Source organism: Onychomys torridus, chromosome 3 (assembly GCF_903995425.1).
Source record: "Onychomys torridus chromosome 3, mOncTor1.1, whole genome shotgun sequence".
Taxonomy (NCBI): domain Eukaryota; kingdom Metazoa; phylum Chordata; class Mammalia; order Rodentia; family Cricetidae; genus Onychomys; species Onychomys torridus.
Genome location: NC_050445.1, coordinates 51,795,626 through 51,818,864, shown reverse-complemented (window position 1 = coordinate 51,818,864; position 23,239 = coordinate 51,795,626). Strand labels below are relative to the sequence as shown.

The 23,239-nt window shown below is 38.3% G+C and overlaps 1 protein-coding gene across 1 annotated transcript in view; it reads left to right on the top strand.

Moving 5' to 3' along the window:
* Nucleotides 1-18,135, top strand: part of Capza2 (capping actin protein of muscle Z-line subunit alpha 2) — a 42,590-nt gene extending 24,455 nt beyond the window's left edge. Inside the window, exons 5-10 of the mRNA XM_036181644.1 lie at nt 2,104-2,310; nt 3,080-3,159; nt 6,337-6,415; nt 8,786-8,857; nt 16,362-16,424; nt 16,621-18,135. Coding sequence (XP_036037537.1) covers nt 2,104-2,310; nt 3,080-3,159; nt 6,337-6,415; nt 8,786-8,857; nt 16,362-16,424; nt 16,621-16,761 — 642 coding nt within the window. The 3' untranslated portion in view covers nt 16,762-18,135. The remainder of the gene's footprint in view (nt 1-2,103; nt 2,311-3,079; nt 3,160-6,336; nt 6,416-8,785; nt 8,858-16,361; nt 16,425-16,620) is intronic.
* Nucleotides 18,136-23,239: the final 5,104 nt, after the last annotated feature.

The following is a 23,239-nucleotide window of genomic DNA, read 5'->3' as shown; positions in this document are numbered from 1 at the left end:
TTTAAAGTCATTTTAACAAGCTAGCATAATTTCAGTACTTCAAAAAGTTCTGAAAAAGTGGTGTATACTAATTTTACACATGACTATAGGTTTAAAACTTTAAAATTAGTAACACATAGGGGCCAGTAAGAAGGCTTCGTGAGTAAAAGCACTTGCAGTGCAAGCCTGGTGACCTGATTTTGACCCCTGGAACTCACAGTGGAAAGAGTGACCTGACTCTGAAAAGCTGTCATCTAAGCCAGACATGGTGGTGTGTGACTTTAATCCCAGTTCTTGGGAGGCAGAGACTGGCAGATCTTTGAGTTCAAGGCCAGCCTGGTCTACAAAGCAAGTTTCAAGACAGCCAGGGGTACACAGAGAAACCCTGTCTCTAGAAGGACAAAAACATAACAAAAGACTATCTTCTGATAATAATTGCTATGTGTCCATTAAAGTTTAAAAAGTTAGCCAGGCGGTGGTGGCACACACCTTTAATCCCAGCACTCGAGAGGCGGAGGCAGGAGTTAGAGACCATCCTGATCTAGAGTGAGTTGTAGCACAGCCAGAGCTACACAGAGAAACCCTGTCTCAAAAACCGAATGAATGAATGAATCCCTGTCTCAAAAACCAAATAAATAAATGGGTAAATTTTTGAAAATAAAAAAGATACAGTTTTAAAAGTATCTATTGTAAATAAGAACAATGTTAAGATTTACAATATTTCACCATTTTTAATGGTGCTTTACCCTTCTCCAGTAAAGAAAATAAAGAGATGACATACCTGTAATGGATTGGTGGATTAAGTTATATTAACACCATTGGATATTATGCAACCATTAAAGAGGATGGTGAGAGATAGCTAGTAGACTTTAAGGGATTTCCACAGATGTTTATGTTGAGAAAGGCTTATGTTATGTGGCTTTATGAGAGAATAAGACCACCAGAGCCGTGCTATGGCCGAAAGGTAAAACTTGATTCAGGCTACGAACCGCTAGACTGTTCCCAAGAGAAGGAAGTGTACCACTGCTGAAAGGGAGTTTGGGCTTTTATAGGGTCTTTTAATTGAGCAGGAATGTGGCAGGAGAACATTAAGGGGAAGGAATTGTCATGGGCAAAAGGAACTGCACGGAGTTTGGGGGTAGGTTTTCCTCTTGCCATTAGGATAACAGGAGGTTGTGGTCAAGTTCTGTTGAGACAAGGTGTCAGCAACCTTCTGAGGAAGTATAGAATCCTCAGTGTCCTTTTTCCCAATGAGGCTGGGTCCCACACGGTCATCCATCTTGGTGTCCTAGGTGATTTTCATCTTGGGCCAGAGGTCTGGGCCAGCCCAACAAGAGCCATAAAAATGTGTATGTTTATATGGATTTTTATCATTCTTTGGAAACAATGGCCCACAAGCCATAAGTGTATGCAGATACATAGATAGATAGGTGTACATATTTATATAATGTGGCATTTTTTTACCACAATAATTTTAGAAAAGCTACATCCTTTGTTGTTAGCATGATTTATATTAGAGGGATGGGAAAATCCTGTCATGGGTCAGTATTCACAGACTAGGACAGCTACAGAAGAAATGGTTTTTGTGTTTCTTTAATTTTTTTTATGTAAGACACAAAATAAAAGGGTTATTCATATATTTCTTAAATTACATAAATGTATAAATTATGTTTTTAAACTTTTGGAAGTTAGTAGTAGTACTTAGTTTATAAGAAACAAAATGCATGCTGGATTACAGAAAAGACTGTGGGTACCAAACAAAGGACTGAAGAGCCACTGGATTAAAACCATCAGATTGACAGGGTCTTGGTTTTTAGGGACTCAGGCCTGCTATCAGAAATAGTAAGCTGTGGTTCATTGTATGGGTAGGAGAATAGATGGATGGCTGGATAATCAGTTCACCACTTAGTGTCCAAAAACTGTGTTGAAAGATACTCTAATGCACACTACTTGAGAATACCCCCTGTATCTTTGGACCTACTCTTTAAAAGAATATATTTGCACAATATACTTAAAGCAGTTGCTTACAATATAATTGTACAGTTTCAGAAAGTGGATTAAGCAAGTGTTTGTTACTATGCATTCATGTTAATATTTTTTCCTAAATTCATTTGAAAATTAAAGGTGTTGATAACAGAACATGGAGACTTGGGAAATGGAAAGTTTTTGGATCCAAAAAACAGAATCTGTTTCAAATTTGATCATTTAAGAAAGGAAGCAACTGATCCAAGGCCATACGAAGCAGAAAATGCAATTGAATCATGGAGAACTTCAGTAGAAAATGCACTTCGAGCTTATGTAAAAGAACATTATCCGAACGGGGTCTGCACTGTGAGTCATCAGTGGACAGTTCTTCCTTTTGTTTCTTACACATATATGACAGTTTGTATAAATCCCCAAAATTTACAGTAATGTGTGGAACTAACAGCTATAGCTTCTAACTTTTTTCTTCAAAGAATATTTATCTTTCTAAAAATACACTATGATGTCCTCAAATGGTAGACTAAGTACATCAAACTCAATTCAGATAGACACTGGATTAAAGAAAATGATGGCACTATCTTTAGTATTCTGTCCATGTCTCATTTCAGTCCAGCTTAAATAAACTTTACTTCAATTACAGAAAACTTAGAACAAATAAAATAATTTAGAAGGGGAATCACTTTAAGTATTTTTTAGTTTCCTGTTGTTTTAATGTTATTTGTTCATTGATTTAACATATTTTATTTTCAGAATGAAATATAATAGGAAATCTGAATGTTTTTTGTTTTTGAACTTTCCTAGGATTATTTGTATTCAGATAGGTTCTTTAGCACCTGAGTTTGGTCTTCTCCATAGCCATATTGATCTTTAGAAATGCAGATAAGATCCTGAAAAATCCCTTACTTGGAATCCTTCAGAAATTTAATTAAGATAGAGTCAAGGCATCTGAGCAAACTTGTGAAGCCACATGGCCTTGGTTCTGTTTTCCTATCCAACCTAAAATGACTATACATCACAGTTTATGCCTACTTTCTACAGTACCTTCTAGACGCTTTAAAGTTAGACATTCTGTGGCCCTATGTCAACTCACTGTTGTTCTTGTTTTCTTTGCTAATAGGTGTATGGCAAAAAAATAGATGGGCAGCAAACCATTATTGCATGCATAGAAAGCCATCAGTTCCAAGCAAAAAACTTTTGGTAAGTTAAGTTTTGTGTACTTAATGTTAACATTATTTATATTCCATGTAACACAGACTGTACCTTGTGTGTGACTAAGAGCAATATAAACTTGGTAAATAAAACTACTACCCTTTGAGAATTTGTAAGATACTTACTTCATAATGATCATCCTGGTAATTGGAATGCAGTAAATCTGATGACATTCATCAAAGAGTATAGGAGAGCAGAATGATTGGGGAAAGGAACAGGGCCAACCTAAGTGAGCATGTGTTCTTGCAAGCAGACCAGGTGGCAGGTCCATCTGCTCATGCTGAGAACGGGGTGTTCCTGTATGAGGCTTACTCAAGAGAGAGGACAGAAATGTTAAAAAACTAAAAACCATGAGTCTTCTTTAAACTTGGTAACTTTACGTTAGACTGTGTGTGTGTGTATGTGTGTGTGTGTGTGTGTGTGTGTGTGTGTGTGTGTGTGTGTACATGGGTTTGTTGGATAGTATGAAAAGATAGAATCACAATCATACTTTATAACCATGTACACAACAGTTCTTTGTACAAAAATCTGAATTTCCCATATTTATTTGCCCCATTAATCAGGTGTTTGGAAAACTGTTGAGGTTTTATTCTGGGATTGTGTATTATAAATTTCTAAGGTTCACTAGATTTTTACTAGTTCAACGTGAATGAAATCGTAGTTTTGGACCCTTTTTTGCTAATACATTATGAATATCAGAGTAAGAAAATGTTTACCTTTCAAGTATATTGAATTTTGGTTCATTAGCCAAGTTGTTTGGGAATCCTCTTGTGGGTAAAGTTAAAAATGTCAGTAACCCAGTTAGACCAGTTTGGGCCCTAACCCAAGGCTTCTCCATTACTTAGTCATGTCAGAAATGAATGCTGGATTACATAAAGGTTAGTCTAGAGTATTTGGAGGAATGCAAATTCATCATCCATATCTGAACCTATGCCTCACTGACAGACTATGGCTTCCTAAAGATTGTGGCATGCAGAGCTTCTCCATCTTAGCTCCAGAATCCTGAATTACTACATCTTTAGAAAGTTACTGTTTATATATTTTTGTTCTAGGAAATAAAAATAAAATCAACTGTTGAGGTTGAACTATTAAGTAAAAGTTGTTACTAAGCTTTATTTATAAATCTTCTGGGGAACTTATTACTGGCTTTCAAAAATAACCTTGAGCTGCTTTACCATACAGTAAATGAATTAAATGTCTTGGTTTTCTATTCCCATTATATCATTTTACATACTGACTCCTTTTTTAGTCACCACTGTGACTACTGTATCTTTGAAGCTAAAAATGAGTTTCACATTGTAGAAGAAAACAATTTTAGGCTGGGCTTGGTAGTGTACAACTGTAATCCCAGTGCTCAGGATGCCAAGGCATGAGGATTGAAGGATTGCAGCCTACCTAGGTTGATGGTGAGACCCTGTTTTAAAGCAAAAATAAAAAAAACAAAACCTAAGAAGAGCAAGGTAGTCTTAAGAGTTCCTTACACTTCACTTCAAATCATCACATTTGTTTCCTCATGTCTGGCAGTATTAGGATCTTAGTAAATAATAGTTGAAGGAATACATATTTGCAGTTATAAAATTAATAAAAAGATATAGACTATTAATGAAAACTAAGACATGTTGGCCATTTACTCTGTTGAGGGAAGGTTATATAAGAACCTTTTGAAATTATTTTCAAGTTGTGGTACCATTACGTTAGTTGTATTTTTTTTCTTTGCATAGTCAGTGGCAGTATATGTATGCTCTCAGAGTAATGATTGTATTTAGGACTAAGGTTTTTCTTGGTATAATGCCTTAATAAATAGCTTATTTTGCAAATGTGAAACAAAAATGATGAGATTTAGATTATGTTTTAGCCAGGCTTCTGTGAATATGCTTAGATAAGCCACTCAAAGATCTGTTACTCATTATATTAGCTTTTAATTTTCCGATGATGTGTGTTGACTGTTAAGTATGAGGATTTTGTCATGTAGACTTTTCTCATGGACTAAGAAACCTGGAAGTAATTTTATAGTGAACAGTAGTCTAAAGATCCATGAAGAGAAACTTTTTAAAAAAACTCAGAAAAGCATAATAGAATGTAGTTTTATAGAGAAAAAATGACTGAAAAGGATTTCTGTGCAAAAATGTCAGAAAAGTAGAATGAAAACAATAAACCAACTGTGTATTATTTCCTATTGTGAATGTGTTAATTTGTATACCAGCACCAAAACCCTTTTTGAAAGTGGTGTCTTTTGTGTGAAATCTTAAAATCATGTTGGAGAAGGCAACTATATCTACCCTCTCCAGAGAGCAAAACTTAACTACTGATTATTTGTTGTTACTTTGTGTCATTTGATAAATGTCAAACAGCTCCATTTGTGTTTGGGGATAAGCCATGGTATTTCAAAAGTTGAGTTATTTCTTAAATCACTTGAGGGACTGGGGAGATAGCTCAGTTGGTAACTCATGAGGACCTGAGCCTGGATCTCCATGATGGTGCACTCTCAGAGCTGGAGAGGAGGAAACTGGTGGACCCTTGGGGCTCTCTGATAATCCAACCTAGCAAACTTGAGAGCTCTGAGGAAAAAAAAAAAAAAAAACAAGGTGGATGCCTCCTTAGATACAACAACACCCAAAGTTGACTTCTTGTCCCTACATGTGCCTGAATACATGTGTGCCCTCCCTACTCAAACATACAAAAAGAAGTAGTGTAAAACTCTTAAGAGTGCTTTAGGGCCAGCAAGATGATGACTCAGCAGGTAAAGACATCTGCTTGCCAAGCTTGATGCTCTGATGTGCTTCCTGGAACCCACGTAATAGAGGAGCACCAAGTTGTCCTCTGACTCCACGTGCTTTAGGTGGCACGTGGATACATACACACATGCACAAAACACATAAATACATACATGTTAAAACAATTCTCACGTTAGTTTTGAATTGTATTTTAAGCTTTAGTTCTAGAATTCTGAATTATATTCATTATGAATGTCTTTTCTTGGGTAAGATTTATTGTGTCTTAAAACTAAACTTTGAATCTCTTGAATATTTCAGTGGTTATAAAGTCTGTGTCCAATGTCTTTCTCCTATCCTCTTTCACACTGTGACATTAAATTTAAACCTGAAACAATATTGATTCAAATTATTTTCCCTGCCCTTATTTACAGCTGCTGTTTTTATTTTTAAGGAATGGTCGTTGGAGGTCAGAGTGGAAGTTTACAGTCACTCCCTCCACCACACAGGTGCTTGGCATCCTGAAAATTCAGGTATGAAATAGATAATTTAAGGATCTCTAGAAGGTTCTGAACCAAGACATAGCTAAGCAGCTTATACTTTCATAGTGCACCATAACCTTTCTGGATATTTTTTTACGGCAGTGGGAAAAACAAGTAGTGTTCTTTTTAAATCTTTTAAGTAACCTGTCACTTAATTCCCTAGTCAATAAAACTCCTTGAGGATAGCTGACAGTTTCTGAAACAGAGCTAAAATTAGATGCTGCCCTTTGGTCTCTTCTTCATACAGTTTGTTCAGCTAAGCATTTGAGTTGAGTGTGTTTTATGATCTGAAATGAATGGAACTCACTGTATTACATATGACTTTTAAGTAACTCCTTGTTTGGAATGCACTAGAACTGAACTCTGGTTATTAATGTAAATTCTAATATTTATGTAGAACATCTGATATAAGTAACTGCTTCTTTGAATATTACTATTGCTATATAAGTTAAAGGAATGTACTGGCTAATCTTTGTTTGGGTTCATGCACCACAATATCACCCATTGTGAAAATTAACTGTAATCTTAAAGCTCTAAAGGAATAAAAAGGAACCAGTGCTGAAGCTGTCATCTGGCTTTGGTATATTTTCTAGTTTTAGGTTCTGTTGCCCTATGTTTTTGTGCCTGTTCCTTTAGGGACTCAAGAATAGAAGTTGAGAGCATGAGTTTGAATCCTAACCAGTTATTGTTTGTGTGATTTCAGAAGTTATTTGATCTGCTTATTTCCCTATCTGTTGAAAACAGTTTTAAGAGTTTTTAGATTATTTGAGAATTAGTTCATGGGTAACAATGCTTAGAGTCAGAGACAAAGGACTCTGAATGGTAGCCATCATTATTAATGTTTTCCCTTTCAGTTTGGCCTCAGTAGCTCTTACCCAGACAATTAGATCACTTTCAAAAATGATGCTCCTGTTGGATCAGCTTGTCCCAGTTCTGTCTTCAGTGCTTAGCATAGTACTTAGCATGTATTGCAACTTTATTTTGTTAAACTAGTTTACTCCCTGTCTACTTACTTTTCTATTGATGTAAAAAGACATCATGACTAAGGCAATTTAGAGATGAAAGAGTATTGGGGCTTACAGTTTCAGAGAGCAAATCCATGGTGGAGCATGGCAGCAAGCAGGCAGCCGTGGTGCTAGAGCAGTAGCTGATAGCTCACATTCTGATTCGTCAGCACAAGGTGCTAACTAGGAATAGTGAGGGCTTTTAAAACCTCAAAGAGCTGGGTGGTGGTGGCGAATGCCTTTAATCCCAGCATTTGGGAGGTAGAGGCCAGTCTGGTCTACAGAGCGAGATCCAGGAAAAGCACAAAGCTACACAGAGAAACCCTGTCTTGGGGTGGGGGTGGGAGACACAGTTGCTCCAACAAGGCCACACCTCCTGATCCTTCCCCAAATGTTTCACTAACATTCAGCTATATGGTCCTATTGAGACTGTTCTCATCCAAATCACCGATATGTTTCCTAATCTATTTTTCATGTTGCCTTCACCGCAGATAATTTAAAATTTTAAATCTATATTTGCCACTTTCAAGTTTAATGCCATTTTGTGGTCCACAACAGAAATATTAGCATGATACACAAGATCCAGAGCTAACTAGTGTGTTAGCTATGTATTTCCTCAACAATTCCATTGTTCCTGCTTTCTGTGTAGTCCTGCTACAAAATACCACATTCCTGTGATTATCCCAGAGCCCTTTTTATTCCTTCTGAGAGAATCTGCTTATGTGCTTGTGTTGCAGTGTGAAGTCAGGAGCTGTGTCTTAAAAGCCATTTTCTACAGTGTTATATAGCATATAGTAATGAGTGAGTTAATATTTATTGAGTAAATTCATATCTAAATTTGGGGGAAGTAATTGCTAGAAATATACAAAGAATCAATATTTGGATGAGAATATTTGTTTCTTGTTTTGTTTTAATTTTTTGTTGTTGTTTTTCTTTTTTTGAGACAGGGTTTCTCTGTGCAGCCTTGGCCATACTGGAACTCTCTGTAGATGAGGCTAGTCTCGAACTTACAGAGATCCCTTGCCTCTGCCTCCCAAGTGCTGGAATTAAAAGCATGTGCCACTATGCCCAGCCAGAAGAGAATATTGTTAGATTCATTTTAGACATTACAAGTTTGGGCACCAGTAGAGTGGCTATGAGGTAAAATATCTAATGGTGACAATTGCTGTATGTGTGAATAATAGCAGGAGTATTTAGTCTCTTCTAGACTTAAGGCTGGTGGAGTTCAAAGGTCTAGAGCCCACCAAGAAAGTCTGAGCTTGAGCTGAAACTGGTAGGCATGTCTGTTGATGAAACTGGTGGCGCCCTGGAAACCATATTTCCGTAATGTGCTTGCTTTATTTTCTTTCTCTAACAGGTTCATTATTATGAAGATGGTAATGTTCAGCTAGTCAGTCATAAAGATATACAAGATTCCCTCACAGTGTCTGTAAGTAATCAGTTCCAAAATGAACATAAAATAACCTAGTATTTCTGTAAAACAGCAACTTTGCAGTTGACTTTTAGTGATATTTCTCCATCAGTTTAAAGAGTTTTCAAGTAGATTAAAGTTGGTGAGAAAATGCAACTCTATATTGTGGGCAGCTCTACGGGGTTATTCTCATACTTTTGAATTCATGCTTTTATAAGTTTGAAGTAATTGTGGTTGTGCACCAGATGCTACCATCTACTTTCTAACATGATGGAATTGTCTATTATGGACATTTCATACAACCAATGTTTTAATAATGTTTTTTGATATTGACTTTTCAGTTTAATAGTTTTGGTCTTTGTCTTCTGTTATGGTTTAAATCCCTTTTGTTGCCAAATAATATTCTGCTGTATGGGTATGTGCCTTCATTCACCCACCAGTTAGTCTAGGCATTGCTGCTTTCTAGCTTGTTTGGACATCCATGTACTGTTTTTTGTGTAGACCTTTTTAAATCTTTTGTTGTACATAGGGATGGAATTGTTGGTTCATGTGATACATTTAGTGTTTTGAACTATTACCAGATTGTTTCCCAGGGTTACAACCATTTTAGTTTCACTAGCAGTAGATGAGGGTGCCATATTTTCTACTTCCTTGCTGAAAGTTGGCTTTTTGATTACAGCTATTTGTCTTAAATTTATCTGCTCCTGTGAGAAAGCACCATGACTGAAAGCAACCTGAGGAGGAAAGAGTTTATTTCATTTGATATTTCACAGTCCATCTATCTGTCTTAGTCACTTTGCTATGGCTGTGGTAAAACCCCATGACTGAAGCAGCGTAGGGACAGACAAGTTTATTTGGGGCTTATGGTTACAGAGGGTAGGACTCCATCGTCTTCCTGCCAGGAGGCAGCAGACATAGACAGGAACAGTACTGGAACAGAAGCCGCCTGAGAGCACACTTCCTGAAGCATGAACACGAAGCAGAAAGCACACTGGCAGTGGCACTTGTCCTTTGAAATCTCAGTGCCTGCTCCCACTTCTAACAAGGACACGCCAACTAATCTTACCCAAACAGCCAGAAACCAGCAGCCAAGTAGTCAAATATGAGCCCATGGGGACCATTCTCATCCATACCACCACACCGTCATCTAGAGAAGCTGAGGCAGGAATTGAAAGCACTAACTGCTACTGAGGCAGGGACCATGGGGAAATGCTGCTTACTGACTTGTTTCCATGGCTTCTCCAGCTTACTTTTTTATACAGTCCAGAACCATGTGCCCACAGGGTACTGCACACAGTGGGTAGGTCTATCTAGTTACTTAGTTCTCCTACATCAATCTTGATAATCAAGAAAATGTCCCTAGAGATTGTCCAGGGGCCAGTCTGACCGAGGCAGTGCTTCAGTTGAGGTTCTCTCTTCCCAGTTGACTCTAGTTTGTGTCGTCTGTTTTACCATTTCCCTGATAATTAGGTTGGCCCTTGTCATGCTTTTATTGGCCATTTCCTTTTTAGGGTGGAGAGGTTTGGTGTATGTTCAGATCCAGTGCCTATTTCTCTTTTTGTTTATTTACTTAATTAGTTTTATGTGAAAGTATGTTTTGCTGATATGTCTCTCTGTGTACAATATGTGAACATCATGCCTGTAGAGGCCAGAAGAGGGCTTTGGATCCACTGGAACTAGAGGTACAAATGGTTGTTGAGCCACTATATGTGTGCTGGGACTAGAACCCAAGTCCTCTGGATAGCCAAGCTGAGCCATCTCTCCAGCTCCTTGTAACGAGTTTTTCTCTGTCCCGCCAGCCAGCTCCCAAGTAACGACATGGAAACTTATTATTAATTATGAGAGCAAATTTAGAGAGAATATTTCATTATCTGTCCTATCTCAGTGAGTCCAATGTTTTGTATCTAATTTATTGTTATCCTAACTTGTAATACCAACCCAAAACTATCTCTTTAGACCTCAAAACAGTTTCTTAGATAAATGACTTAAGCTTTTATGTCTCTGAAACCTATATATTTCACATCTCTTATATAAGTTGCTTTTGTGAATTTGGTAACAAGGACAACTGTAACTTTAACTATCTCCTCCTCAACTCCATCAGAGACCTGAAGACGATATAATATTACCTGAGTAAACAGGAAGTGCAGAGCAAACATCTTCTAAAACTATAGAAATGACAAAAGCAGCTGGCTGCCTGGACAATCACCCAAAGTTCCTCTACAGTGTTGGGCCATCCATCTTTGGCCTACAGGCCTTGAATATCTGACAGACTTTTGTAAGAAGCAAGAATTTTGAAGGACTGTCCTACCTTATCTTGGCAAAGTTCAGCAGTCACCTTCTATTGTGTACTGCTTGTCCAATTTGGACAACATAGTGTCAGCAGTCAAGACAAGGGTAATTTCTTGCTCAGTGGCTAACTTTGCCACATTAATAGCAAACTCCATACAGAGGTTTTTCAATGCCTATCCTTTTTTGAAGTAGATTGGTACTGAAGGTTTCTGAAGTGTTTGAAGAACATCTATCAATCTAAAATATATCTCTGTATGACCTTGAAAACATACCTAGTATAACTACAATTTTGATTATTATAGATGACTAAACTACTAACCTTAATTATCCTAAATAGCTTTTAAGGACTATGACTTTACATTTTTAAATGAGCGGCATAGGTACAATACCTTAAACAAGAGTAGAAACATATAAACAGTATAACAAAAATAGCCTTAAATTTGTATCAATATACAAAATCCATACCAATGTAAAATATTTGAAACTGGTAGTTGTTCAAAAGTGGACTCAACAATCCACCTTTTTATTCCATCATTTCTGAATTCTATCCCCCTTCTTCCCTTCAGAAAGAGGGACCTGAATCTTAACCTCCTTTGTTTAGTTCTTTTTCTGACCACGACCAATAGCAACCTGTAACCAATCCCCCTAAACAATGACAAACACCAATAACCCACTGAATGACCAAAAACCACCCACCCCACCTCTTGGGAATGTGGGTGTCATGTTCTCTAGGATACTTTCTGTTGTCTGGGGCAGTAACATCTTTAGGGGACCCAAAGATAATCGGGATAATGATCACATCCTGGGAGAGCTAACTGTATCATTTGTCATCCCTGTGATGGGAAGTCCTGGTGAGAGTAGTCTGTAAGGCTGGACCATCTCAGCAGCTTTGAAGATGTTCTGGATGCAGAACTCTGAGGAACCTGCAACAGAGGCATTCTGAGGGGCTAGATCACCTGGGCTACTTGTCTTTATTGGTGTTTGGTCCTTTATTTCTTCCAGAAAACATACAGACTTTTAAAGGTAGCATTAACACAAGAATGGAATCTGTGTTGTACACAAGTCAATTAAAGATGATTTTTTGTTGTTGTTCTATGTTTGAGCAGGTAAGAGGCATCTGTCAACTTTATAAGTCTATTTGGACTGTATAACCAAACTTCTATCCATGCCATATGAAAGGATTATGTGTAATAAATAAGTCATGAGGACTCTAGCCAACAAGATTTATCATGTCTCATAAGTCTCAGAGCTGTTCCCGTGTTGAGGGATCAACTTATCCAGCACCTGTCTTGTAATCTTTCTTGGCATTTTCCCATCCAAGGTCCTCAGGAAGTCTTCCCTGGTCAAATTTGATCTTTATTAATTTTATAGAGAACCATAACTTTTTGTTTCCTGTGGAAACAAAGGCATACCCTTTCCCCCAACATAGCACATTGTCTAACTTCCATTTTGAAGCCAAGACATCCCTAAAGTATATAGTCTGGTTTAATTTAGCAGTCCTTTCCACAATCCAGTGTCTCTCAGCAACTGTTGTTCTCTGTTCATTTGCACTCAAGAAATTCAAAATCAACAAAGCACCATATAAGGTCCAAATTCCGTGTCATAATACCTACCCTACGTACCTAATTTTTTCCTTTTCTTTAAGGACTTTATTAGTTTTGAGCCCTTCTTTTTTTCTTTTCTTTTTTTAATGTCTTTCTATGTCTCACCAGCTAGCTCCCAAATAACAACATGGAGATTTATTATTATTATGAAAGCTGGGCCTTAGCCTAGTCTTGTTCCACGAGCTCTTACAACTTTAATTAATCCATTTATATTAATCTATGGTTTGCCTCATGGCTTTTTGCCTTTCATTCTGTATGTCTGATTCCCTCCTCCTCCCTGCTCCTTGATTGTTTCCTCTGACTCCTCTCTCTGTGCTGGAAGTCCTGCCTGTACCTCCTACCTAGCTATTGGCCGTTCAGCTTTTTATCATACCAATCATGGCAATACATTTTTGCACAGTGTACAAATATCCCTCAACAGCCCCTTTTGTCATTTTCTTTTCTTTTTTTTTTTAAGATTTATTTATTTATTATGTATATATATGCTAGAAGAGGGCACCGGATCTTACTACAGATGGTTGTGAGCCACCATGTGGGTGCTCAGGACCTCTGGAAGAGCAGCCAGTGCTCTTAACCACTGAGCCATCTCTCCAGCTCCTATTGCTGATTTCTTGATTGTTTATTTGTGCTTTTGCTGGTGAGTTGTAAATTTTATGTATATTCTAGATGCATGTCTGGGATCAGGTCATTTGTAAATGCTTTCACCATTCTATGTTTGTCTTCTCAACTTTCTTATAGAGTCGTTTACAAAACAAAACTTTAATTTTACTGTATTTATTTTTTCTTCTATCATTTGTGTTTCTTGTTGTAGTAATAGAAACTGCTGCCTAAACCAAGGTCATGTAAATAAGTACATGATCCTATACCTGACTTTTAAATAATACTGTGTGTTTTAAGTTCCTTCAAATTCAAAAATTTTTTATTTCTCCTCCAAGTTCTTTCACTGTTCATTATTTGTCTTTGTATCTATTTTCTTGTTGAATTTTTTTTTAACTTTAAAGATACTAACAGTGACATTTCTCTTTAGACATTTGTGTTTGTATACTAAAGTACCAGTGTATTATAAATATTAATTTTACAGAAGAATTAGCTTTTTTTGTGTTTTTGTTTGTTTTGGTTTTGGTTTTGGTTTTTCGAAACATGGTTTCTCTGTGTAACAGTCCTGACTGTCCTGGACCTCACTTTGTAGACCATGCTGGCCTCGAACTCACAAAAATACACCTGCCTCTGTATCCCGATAGCTGGGATTAAAGACATGCGGCACCACCGCCCGGCCCAGAAGCATTAACTTTAAGAAACATTTGTGATTATATTAGGCCAGATATTACCAGAGAAGAAAAATAATACCTTTTTGATATGGGTTCTTATGGATTCCAAGCTGCCCTCTAACAGATACCCCTGTCTTAGCCTCCCTTGTGCTGGGATTGCTGGTGTGGTTACCAGACCTACCTCATTATTTTTTTTTTTTTTAGTATTTTCATTATTGTTTAGGTAATTTCTAATTTTAATGCTGATACTTTTCCAAACTTTGCCAGTCATAGCAACTTATCTATACTCCAGAGGACATTATTTCCCTGAAGTTAGCTGCCATTTGCAATTAACATTTATAATATTGATTATATAACAAGGAAACTTGGTACATCATTGGAGAGTTTGATGTTATGGAAAAATTGATTTTAAGATTTATGGAAAAACTCATAGGCTAGTGATACATGAATTAGTCATAGTAATCAGACATGATTTATATTGAAGTTCTAAGTTTTTAGGACTTTACAAGATATTGTTACAGTTATATATAAGTGCATTTATACAAATTTATACATCATATTCACATATTACTGTATTATTATTAGAGAATTTGACAGTAATACTTTATTTAAAAACATAGATATCTATTGATATACTTCATTACCACCTGGATTTTTGTCTGGGCTCTGGTCAGCTCCCCAGTCTTTTTGATCTTATTTGAAAGAATTCAGATGAGACACAGGGTAGTGTACTCCACAGAGTAAAGTGGAGGGCTCTTTAGGGAAAGAGACTGACGTGGATCATACCCTGAAGAGGGAAGCATGGACAGTGGCGTAGACAGTTGTGCTGACTTAGACTTTGGTAGATGTCAGGGGATTTCCAAAGTCTTTAGAACAGAGCTTTTCTTCTAGGATGTTTTCCTGTTGGGTGACTGACAGCTCCGTTTGGATTAACACTTACTAGAGGGAACAATGGCATATGCTTGATTTTTTTTGTTTGTTTCGTTTTTAATAGAGAGCTTCCAGCTAATTAATAATCTTAAAAGATTTAGGTAGTTAATCTGTTCATAGTTTGGTGGCAGTTTGTGTCTCTGGTGTTAGAGATGAGAATCCTAACCCTCACTATTCCTCATCCCTTTCTTAAACCAGTAATAGAGTCCTCTGGATTCAGTTGCTGGTTTTATAAGCTGTGGATTATGACCAAGTGGACCATCCCAATTGTCCTTCAAGCCTAATTTACATCACTGATAGTAAAACAAGCACAACCATATATTGGCATATTAAAATTTGTTTTGAAAATATTTAGAGTAAATGTACTTCAGATTTAAAATATGCTCTTCTTGATTGTTAGTGTTAAAAGTCATGGTAAATATTTCACAGTAAATATTTAGGCAAACGTACTGATTAAGTAGGAATCTATATCTAACATGTATAATTGAATTTTTTCTCTATATTATTAAAACATCACTTATTAAATTAAATACTGAGACTAGGCTTGTTCTGTGAACTTTAAAAATATTTTCACCTGGTTCTCCTTGGACATAGAATATAATCAGTTTTATAATTTTCTTTTTTAAATGTACATGTAAGTGTGTGTCTTTGTATCTGCATGAAGGTATATGTGGGTGTGGATACCAGAAGAGGATGTTGCCTCCCTCAGAGCTGGAATGAAAAGGGTGTTTGTAGGACAGACAGCTTGTGACTGTGTTCAGAACTCTGGTCCTCCTGATTGCATAACAAGAGCTCTTTTTTTTTTCTTCTTTATTAAGAAAATTTCTAATCCAATGTTATCCACACACCCCCCCCTCTTCCCTCCCCCACCACCCAGCCCTCTTTCCCAAGCCACCCCGCATCCCCACATCCCCCAAATCGAGGTCTCCCATGGGGAGTCAGCAGAGCCCATCACACTGAGCCTAGGCAGGTCCAAGCCCCTTCCCACTGCACCAAGGCTGTGCAAGGTGTCACACCACAGGTACTGGATTCTTATTTTTGTTTTTGAGACAGGGTCTCACTATGTAGTCTGGCTGTCCTGGAACTCACTATGTAGACCAGGCTGACCTCAAATTTATAGAGATCCATTCCCCTCCTCCTCTGCCTCCCTCCCACATGCTGGGATTAAAGGCATGTATGTACCACCGGGCCTGGCTGCAACAAGAACTTTTAAGCTCTGAGCAATCTCTCCAGCCACACTGTTGTCTTTGCTTGTTACAATCTTCATCTGCACTACTTATTAACTTAAACATGGCTTTAAAAATAATGGGTTAGTGGTAGTATGATTGCCTAACATTCACAAATTCCTGTGTTCAATCCCAGCACTGGAGGAAAAAAATCAATTTAAAAATACCATGGTTCGATTTTTACTTACTTTTGCTTTTGTTTCAGAACGAGGTGCAAACAGCTAAAGAATTTATAAAGATTGTAGAAGCTGCAGAAAATGAATACCAGGTATGATTATCAAAAGTATCTGTCCACTGAAGGCTGGTTCTGAAATTCAGTAGCTGCTTTGAAACAGCCTTGACGTCCATGTTGGGATTTTTATTTCACTGTTAATCAGTGGAATGGCCTGCCTAAGATTATTCTGAAAACACCCTATGTTGTATGTAGTTGTTTGCTTTAAATATCTAACTATTGTTTTTTGCAGACTGCCATCAGTGAGAACTATCAGACCATGTCAGACACTACCTTCAAAGCCTTACGTCGACAGTTGCCCGTTACACGTACTAAGATCGACTGGAACAAGATCCTTAGCTACAAGATTGGCAAAGAAATGCAGAATGCATAAATGAAAATTGCATGACCAGATTGTTTTAGTGTCTTTTCGTTAAAAAAAAAAACAAACCAATTCTTGCAAAAGTATTCTGAACTGTCAGGCTGCCCAGTCCAATGGGCTGTTGCCACTTAAATCACTGTAATTGACTAGTTTGGTTAGAGCACAGAGCTTAGCTAATCCGCCATTGTTTTTAGTGCTTTTGTTCAGAGAGTTGGAAATGAGTTTAGCCTGAGTCTTTTACTCTGTTCCTCCTTCCTTACATTGAAGAGGTGGTTCCTCTGGGTTATGTTTAAAGGGTTTTGAAATATTTCAAAAGTATTTTATTTACCTGGACCCTGAAATTCTTTGGCTTATGAAAGGGGCAGCTTTTGATGTTAGCCCAGTTATTTTTAGGGGGGTCAGTAACAGACACTCTAGTTAAGGTGGTTGATGGACTTAGCCATATATGCTGCTAAAGAAATTGTCTACCTTTTCCTTTCACCTTGCCACTTCTGTAAGATTGAGATTGGAGGGAAAGCCTTTTCTATACCAGTTATGTTGAAACCTTCGCGGTAAGGTTATTTAGCTAGCTTAGTGTCTAACTAAACTTTTTTAAAACAAGGCCAAGGTCTGTTGCTGTTTTGAGATTCTGAAATTAAATGAGAATACTTATTTCAGAAATGCATTTAATGCTTTTTTCTTGTGACAGTTATGCAAATTAGCTTGAATTCCATATGTCCCTGAGTTATTTTCATCACAAAGCCACAAGTGTATTATAAGGCAGATTGTAATATATATAATCCTGAACTCATGACCATGTCTCAGTTGATTCTCCCTCCCCTTGGATTGAAAACTGAATTTCATTGTGACATTAAAATGGCAAAATTTGGTATTTATTTGAGTAAAAAGGTCACTTTACCAGTGAGTGAATCATACACTATTTTAAAATACTTTCTTTGTATATTGTCCTTCTTAACAAGTTGTAAATTAGAAAATTTGGAAATCCACATGGTATGCAACTGCATCTTTTGTTCTCCATCTTCCTATGCATCATAAGCATGTTTATAATACTTTAATATATCTACTGACGCCACAGGAATTCAAGCCTCGGTGACTGTTAGCCTTTGCTATAAGGAGTTGGTGGATTTTTGGTTTCATTCAGTAGTTTTGCTGCTTACACTCGAGTGGAATCCATTCCTATATACTCCTGCAGACATCTAGGCCTGGAAATGGTTTTTGTTTTTGTTTTTTTAAACCAACAACACTTTTACTATGTATAATAAAATATTTCATTAGCTTGAATTGTATAGATTTTTAAAAATTCAATGAGAGCATGTTTAATTTCTTTTTAAAATCATGTTGGGCTTTGAAAGCATTGCAAATATATGACATTGTGACAGTTTTGGCTAATTTTCTCCTTAGTTTTTAAATTGGGGCATTAGAATTTCTAAAGAAAATGAACTGGTAACATTAATTCTCTGTTCTGATTTTTAAATTTGCTAAGTTGTGTGAATTGGACTAGCATGGGTTTATATCTACGGTAGCCAGTTATTTTGTATTTTTGTTATAGAGTCTAGAATATATTTTTGAAAATATATGCAACTTTGTAAGTTGGCATGTAAAACATGAAATTCCTCGAAAAAAAATTCAGACGTGCCAAAATAGTAATTGTACAGTTTTAGAGTCTGAATATTGTTGTTATGAAAGAAGAATGGAAGCATGGAATACCTAGAGCTCAGGGTTAGTTGTAATAGGAACTGGAGTGGCTGGTCAGGTACAGGTTGAAGAAAATGGGGAAATCAGTGACAGTGAACTTGAGAGGCTGCCACAGTGGTCCAGGTGGAAGAAAACGCTGCCTTGGCCATGGGTGGTAGCATTAAAGGTAGTAGAGTAGGATGTAAAGTTAGTGAGATTTGCTGAGAGTGTGGTTGTGAAAAAAAAAAAGATATTTTGAGCTTGAGGTGTTTAGAAGCAGGCAGCTAGCCAGAGGAGTTTGGTTTTAGATTTTATAGGAAATTGGTAGCAGTTAAAATAGAAAATAAAGAAATGCTATGCATTGAAAGAATGGGAAAGTAAGCCTGGTAAATAGTTGAAATGCTCCTTGGGATGATAGGGATCAATGTGAAGCAGTATTTGATGTAGGCAGAAAGTACATAGGCTGAGTTTAAGCAAGGTCCTTCCTTTGCCAAGATTACTTGACTCACCAGTGAAAAGGAGAAAGGTTGAGGTGGTGATCTGGAATTTAAGCTAGGTAAGCAAGGAAATAATGACCAGAGAGAGAAAAGTATAAGGAAGATAGTACCATCAATGAGTCACAGCTGTTTAGAGTAAGGATTAGAACTGTGGTTCTCAACCTGTAGGTCAAAACTCTTTAGGCAAACCTCTATCTCCAAAAATATTTACATTGTGATTAATAACAGCAGAATTATAGTTATGAAGTAGCAATGAAAATAATTTTATGGTTTGGGGTCACCACAATATGAGGAACTGTATTAAAGGGTCACCGCATTAGGAAGTCTGGGGAACTATTGAACCAGAAGGAATTAACTATCAGTATATAAATTGTGGTAACTGTAGGATACTACAAACTGAGATGCAGAAGCCTTAGTGACTAGCAAGTGCTGCACAGGCAGTGGGTAACTGGGGAAGCACAGTGAGGGACATATCCAGCCATGAACTTGGGGTGGAAGGACAGCTGTGGATGCTGAAACCTGGACTTGGTTAGGTGTGTGACACAAACACCATTTTCACAGATTGTACAGATTCTTCCTGGCTGGCAGTGGGTGTTTCTGCCACATCTTTAGACATGAGATTCGTATGTCATAGCAGACATTCATGAGGCTTTTCTCTATTTTAGATTTTGAAAACGTAGAAACAAGAGCTTTAAAAAGTTCTGGCTTATGTTCTTCAAAAGTAAAGTTAATCAGGAACACCTATTGATTGCAATATAGAACCTAAGGAATTATTTCTGTGTTTAAAATAGTTTTTTGATAACCACAGTGCAAGTTTTGAAGTAATGAAAGTTTTGAAACTTTCAAAAGGTCTTACTGATGTTCAGTTTTGTGGCCTTGCCAACCATTGAATGTTAATGACACATTTAGCCAAAAATACACAGCAGCTAGCTTTATCATATGTTCATGTGTCAATATCCTAGTGACGGCATGTATTTCTGTAAGTGTGTCTTCTCACATCTCTGAGGATTACTTAAAGACTGAGCCACAGAATATTCTATAATCATGAAATCTATAGATTTGGGGGCTTGAAATAGAAGGTTTTGGTTTTGGTTTTTGGTGGTATTGTTTTTGAGACAGGGTTTCTCTGTCTAGCTTTGGCTACCCTGGAACTCTGTTGACCAGGCTGATCTCAAACTTGGAGGTCTACCTGCCTCTGCTTCCTTTGCCTCCTAAGTGCTGGACTTAAAAGGAGTGCACCCTACCATGATTGGCTTTTTGAAACAGTTTTTTAAAGACAGACCCTTTCAAGATGGATAGTACCTCAAGATTTAGTCTTTTAAGCATTGTGCAAAAGCTTTGTGCGACCAGCCAGGATTGAGTGCTTCCTATTAAAGAATGAAAGTTTGGTTTTTTTTTTTTTTTTTCTTGTGTTTTTTTTTTTTTTTTTTTTCCCAAGACAAGGTTTCTCTGTGTAGCTTTGCGCCTTTCCTGGAACTTGCTTTGGAGACCAGGCTGGCCTCGAACTCACAGAGATCTGCCTGCCTCTGCCTCCCGAGTGCTGGGATTACAGGCATGCTCCAAGAATGAAAGTTTAATTTACTAATTAAAATGACCACTTTGACTTAAGGAAATTAATGTCAGAGGATGAAAATGGAGAGAGAAAAGGGTGAATGTCAAGTTATTCAAGATGAATCAAACTATGTAGAGGTATTATGGAGTTAGACAAACATGAAACATTGTTAAGGTCATGGAATCCCAAGTGTTTTGTAGCCTCCAGCACATTGTGGCATATTCAAGGATGCGGACATTGCAGGGCATGATAGTTCTGTTTGTCCATGGCCAGTTAAGAGGATCAGTATCTTGATACACTTGGAGCCCATTTAGAAAGATGGGCCACAGATAGTAATCAAGGGTTTGGAGCTGGGAAATGGTTCCCTTACTAAAGATGAATTCTACACAAGTTTAAGGATGTAAATTGAGATCCTTAGCAATCACATTTTTTTTTAAAAGATGGACACAAGCCTGTAATAGTAAATAGTAAAGATGAGCCCAGATCTTGTCGATGAAACAGAAGACCCATGGGTCTTTCTGACCAGCTGCTGTATCAATGAGTTCCATGTTCAGTAAGAGACTCCAAAAAATCTGAACGGTTAGGAAGATGACTGAATAAAAGTTAAGTGCTCAATGCACAAGTATAAGGACCCACATAAAAATCTGGGCAGGCACGGCAGCCTCCTATAATCCTAACCCTTGAACGGCAGAGACAGGACTACCATTGGCCAAGCTAGCCAGCCAGATTAGCTGAATTGACAACTTCCAGATTCAGTAAGAGATCCTGCCTCAATAAATGGAGAGAGAGGAAATGCCCAATAGCAACCTCTGGTCAGCATATGTGTACAACTCAAGCTTCATCAAAGGTAGCCTTGGAAGGAACTCAGGCCAGAGAGGTTTCTCTGGAAAGGATTATTTGTAAACTAGTTGGGCCCAGAGTCTGTACACGTTAATGTAACTGGTAGGGAATCCTCTGGGATCTCAGGAAAACATTAAAGTACAGGCAACAGGTGTCTAGTATGGGAAGGTCCTAAAAGCACCGTAATATGAATTAAAATCCACCAGAAAAGTTAGTGTCACTATGAACTAGAACATGGCTAATAAGGCATTAAGACACTTTGATCCTTAGTTTGTGTATAACATAACAAAAATGAGCTAGTTGGTTTACTATCAACTTTGATTGTTTTGTAATATGACAGTTTTTCCTCCATGGGAGTTGGAAGCACATATTGGATACAAATCTTCCACTCCTGTGTAGCACACTAGCCTGTGAGACCACGTGCGGTTAGACACTTTAGTTACTAGACTGATGCTCAGACAGTTGATGTGTCCTACAATGATGAGTTCTTGGGGAACAGTGAAACAGGTTTTTGTTTGTTTTGTTTTGATTTGTCGGGAATTTAACAACATGCAACCCAGTCCCACTCATCTCCAAGTCCTTTTGCATCTGCCCCTCCCTCCTGTGGTGCCCCCCACCCCCAGGAGAAAAGCTAAAATATAATTTTAAAAAGATAAACAAGAAAAGAAAAACACTTGGTTCCTCTGCCTTTGCCGCTTCTCCATTGCCTTTTCATTCACCTTACTGGCGCTGGGAGCTGCTGTGTATCCCGCAGTGGACTCTTTTGTCCAAACTGCTTCACTTGCAAACGTACATTGTGTAATGAGTTAGTCACTAGTCAGATTCAAGACCTCTGGCTTTGGTACCCCATCAGTACTGGACCCCCACCAACATTCCTTTCCTATATCCTGCTGTTGTCTCGAGTGGTGGTTCCACAGGATCAGTCCCTTGGCACTCCAGCAGGCCATTAGATGGAGCTAGGTGTTGGGGTGTGCCAACTCCAAGCTGGATATATTCGGGGTAGCAGCTGAGCTGTTTGCATCAGGCAGTTGGGACCACTCCACTCTGGTAAGGAGCCGAGTCAGCTCTCCCAGGCCTGTGGTGAGGGGTGGGGTGAGACTTCCCAAGTATGGGGGCGCAGCTCTCCCATTAGTGGCCTGCCGGCTTTCCTGTGCAGGGTGGAGGTGGGAAGTCATCAGGGTCCATAATCCCTTTTTGGGAAGTTCAGGATCAGCTCTCTTGTCGGGGGTGCTAGTGAGGAGAGTGGGGCCAGCTCAGCATGGCCCTTGTACTCCAGCATTCTCATGGCCCCCTGTGGTAACACAGGCAGCGGATATCCACACAAACTTCAGCTGCTGCAGGACCATGACCCAGACATGGCAGCAGCTTGGGGCTGGATGTCACCATGGCCCCAGGTGGCAGTGCAGGCCTCTCAGATCCAGATGGGCCACGCTGCTGCTGGGCTCTCCATATTGGCCCGATGTGGTGGTTCAGACCCTGTCCAGTCCTGAACGCCCCACCACGGCAACAGGAACAATGGACTTTAACACAAACTCTATCTGTGGCAGGGCCACGGACACAATGGTCCCCAGCCACAGCTTGAGCATGGATATGTGTCCATGGCCCCGGGTAGCTGCACAATCCACGCTGATCTGTACGCCCCAGTGGCAGCATGACACTCGGACACCGACATGGCCTCAAACACCCAGTTCTTAAACAAATCTGTATGAATACCTCTAAAAGACCAGGACCAGGCAGCACAAGCCATTACCTTCTTGGGTTCGGGGTAGCAGCTAATGCCTAGCTGAATGTGAACACACATACTGAATGCACAGCTGACATATCAGACTTATACCTAAATATGAAAGCTTGACTCCTGGTTCCCAAACACTAAAATACCCAGCAGCAGCAGCAACAGCAGCAGGAGGAGGAGGACTCTTAGGTATAA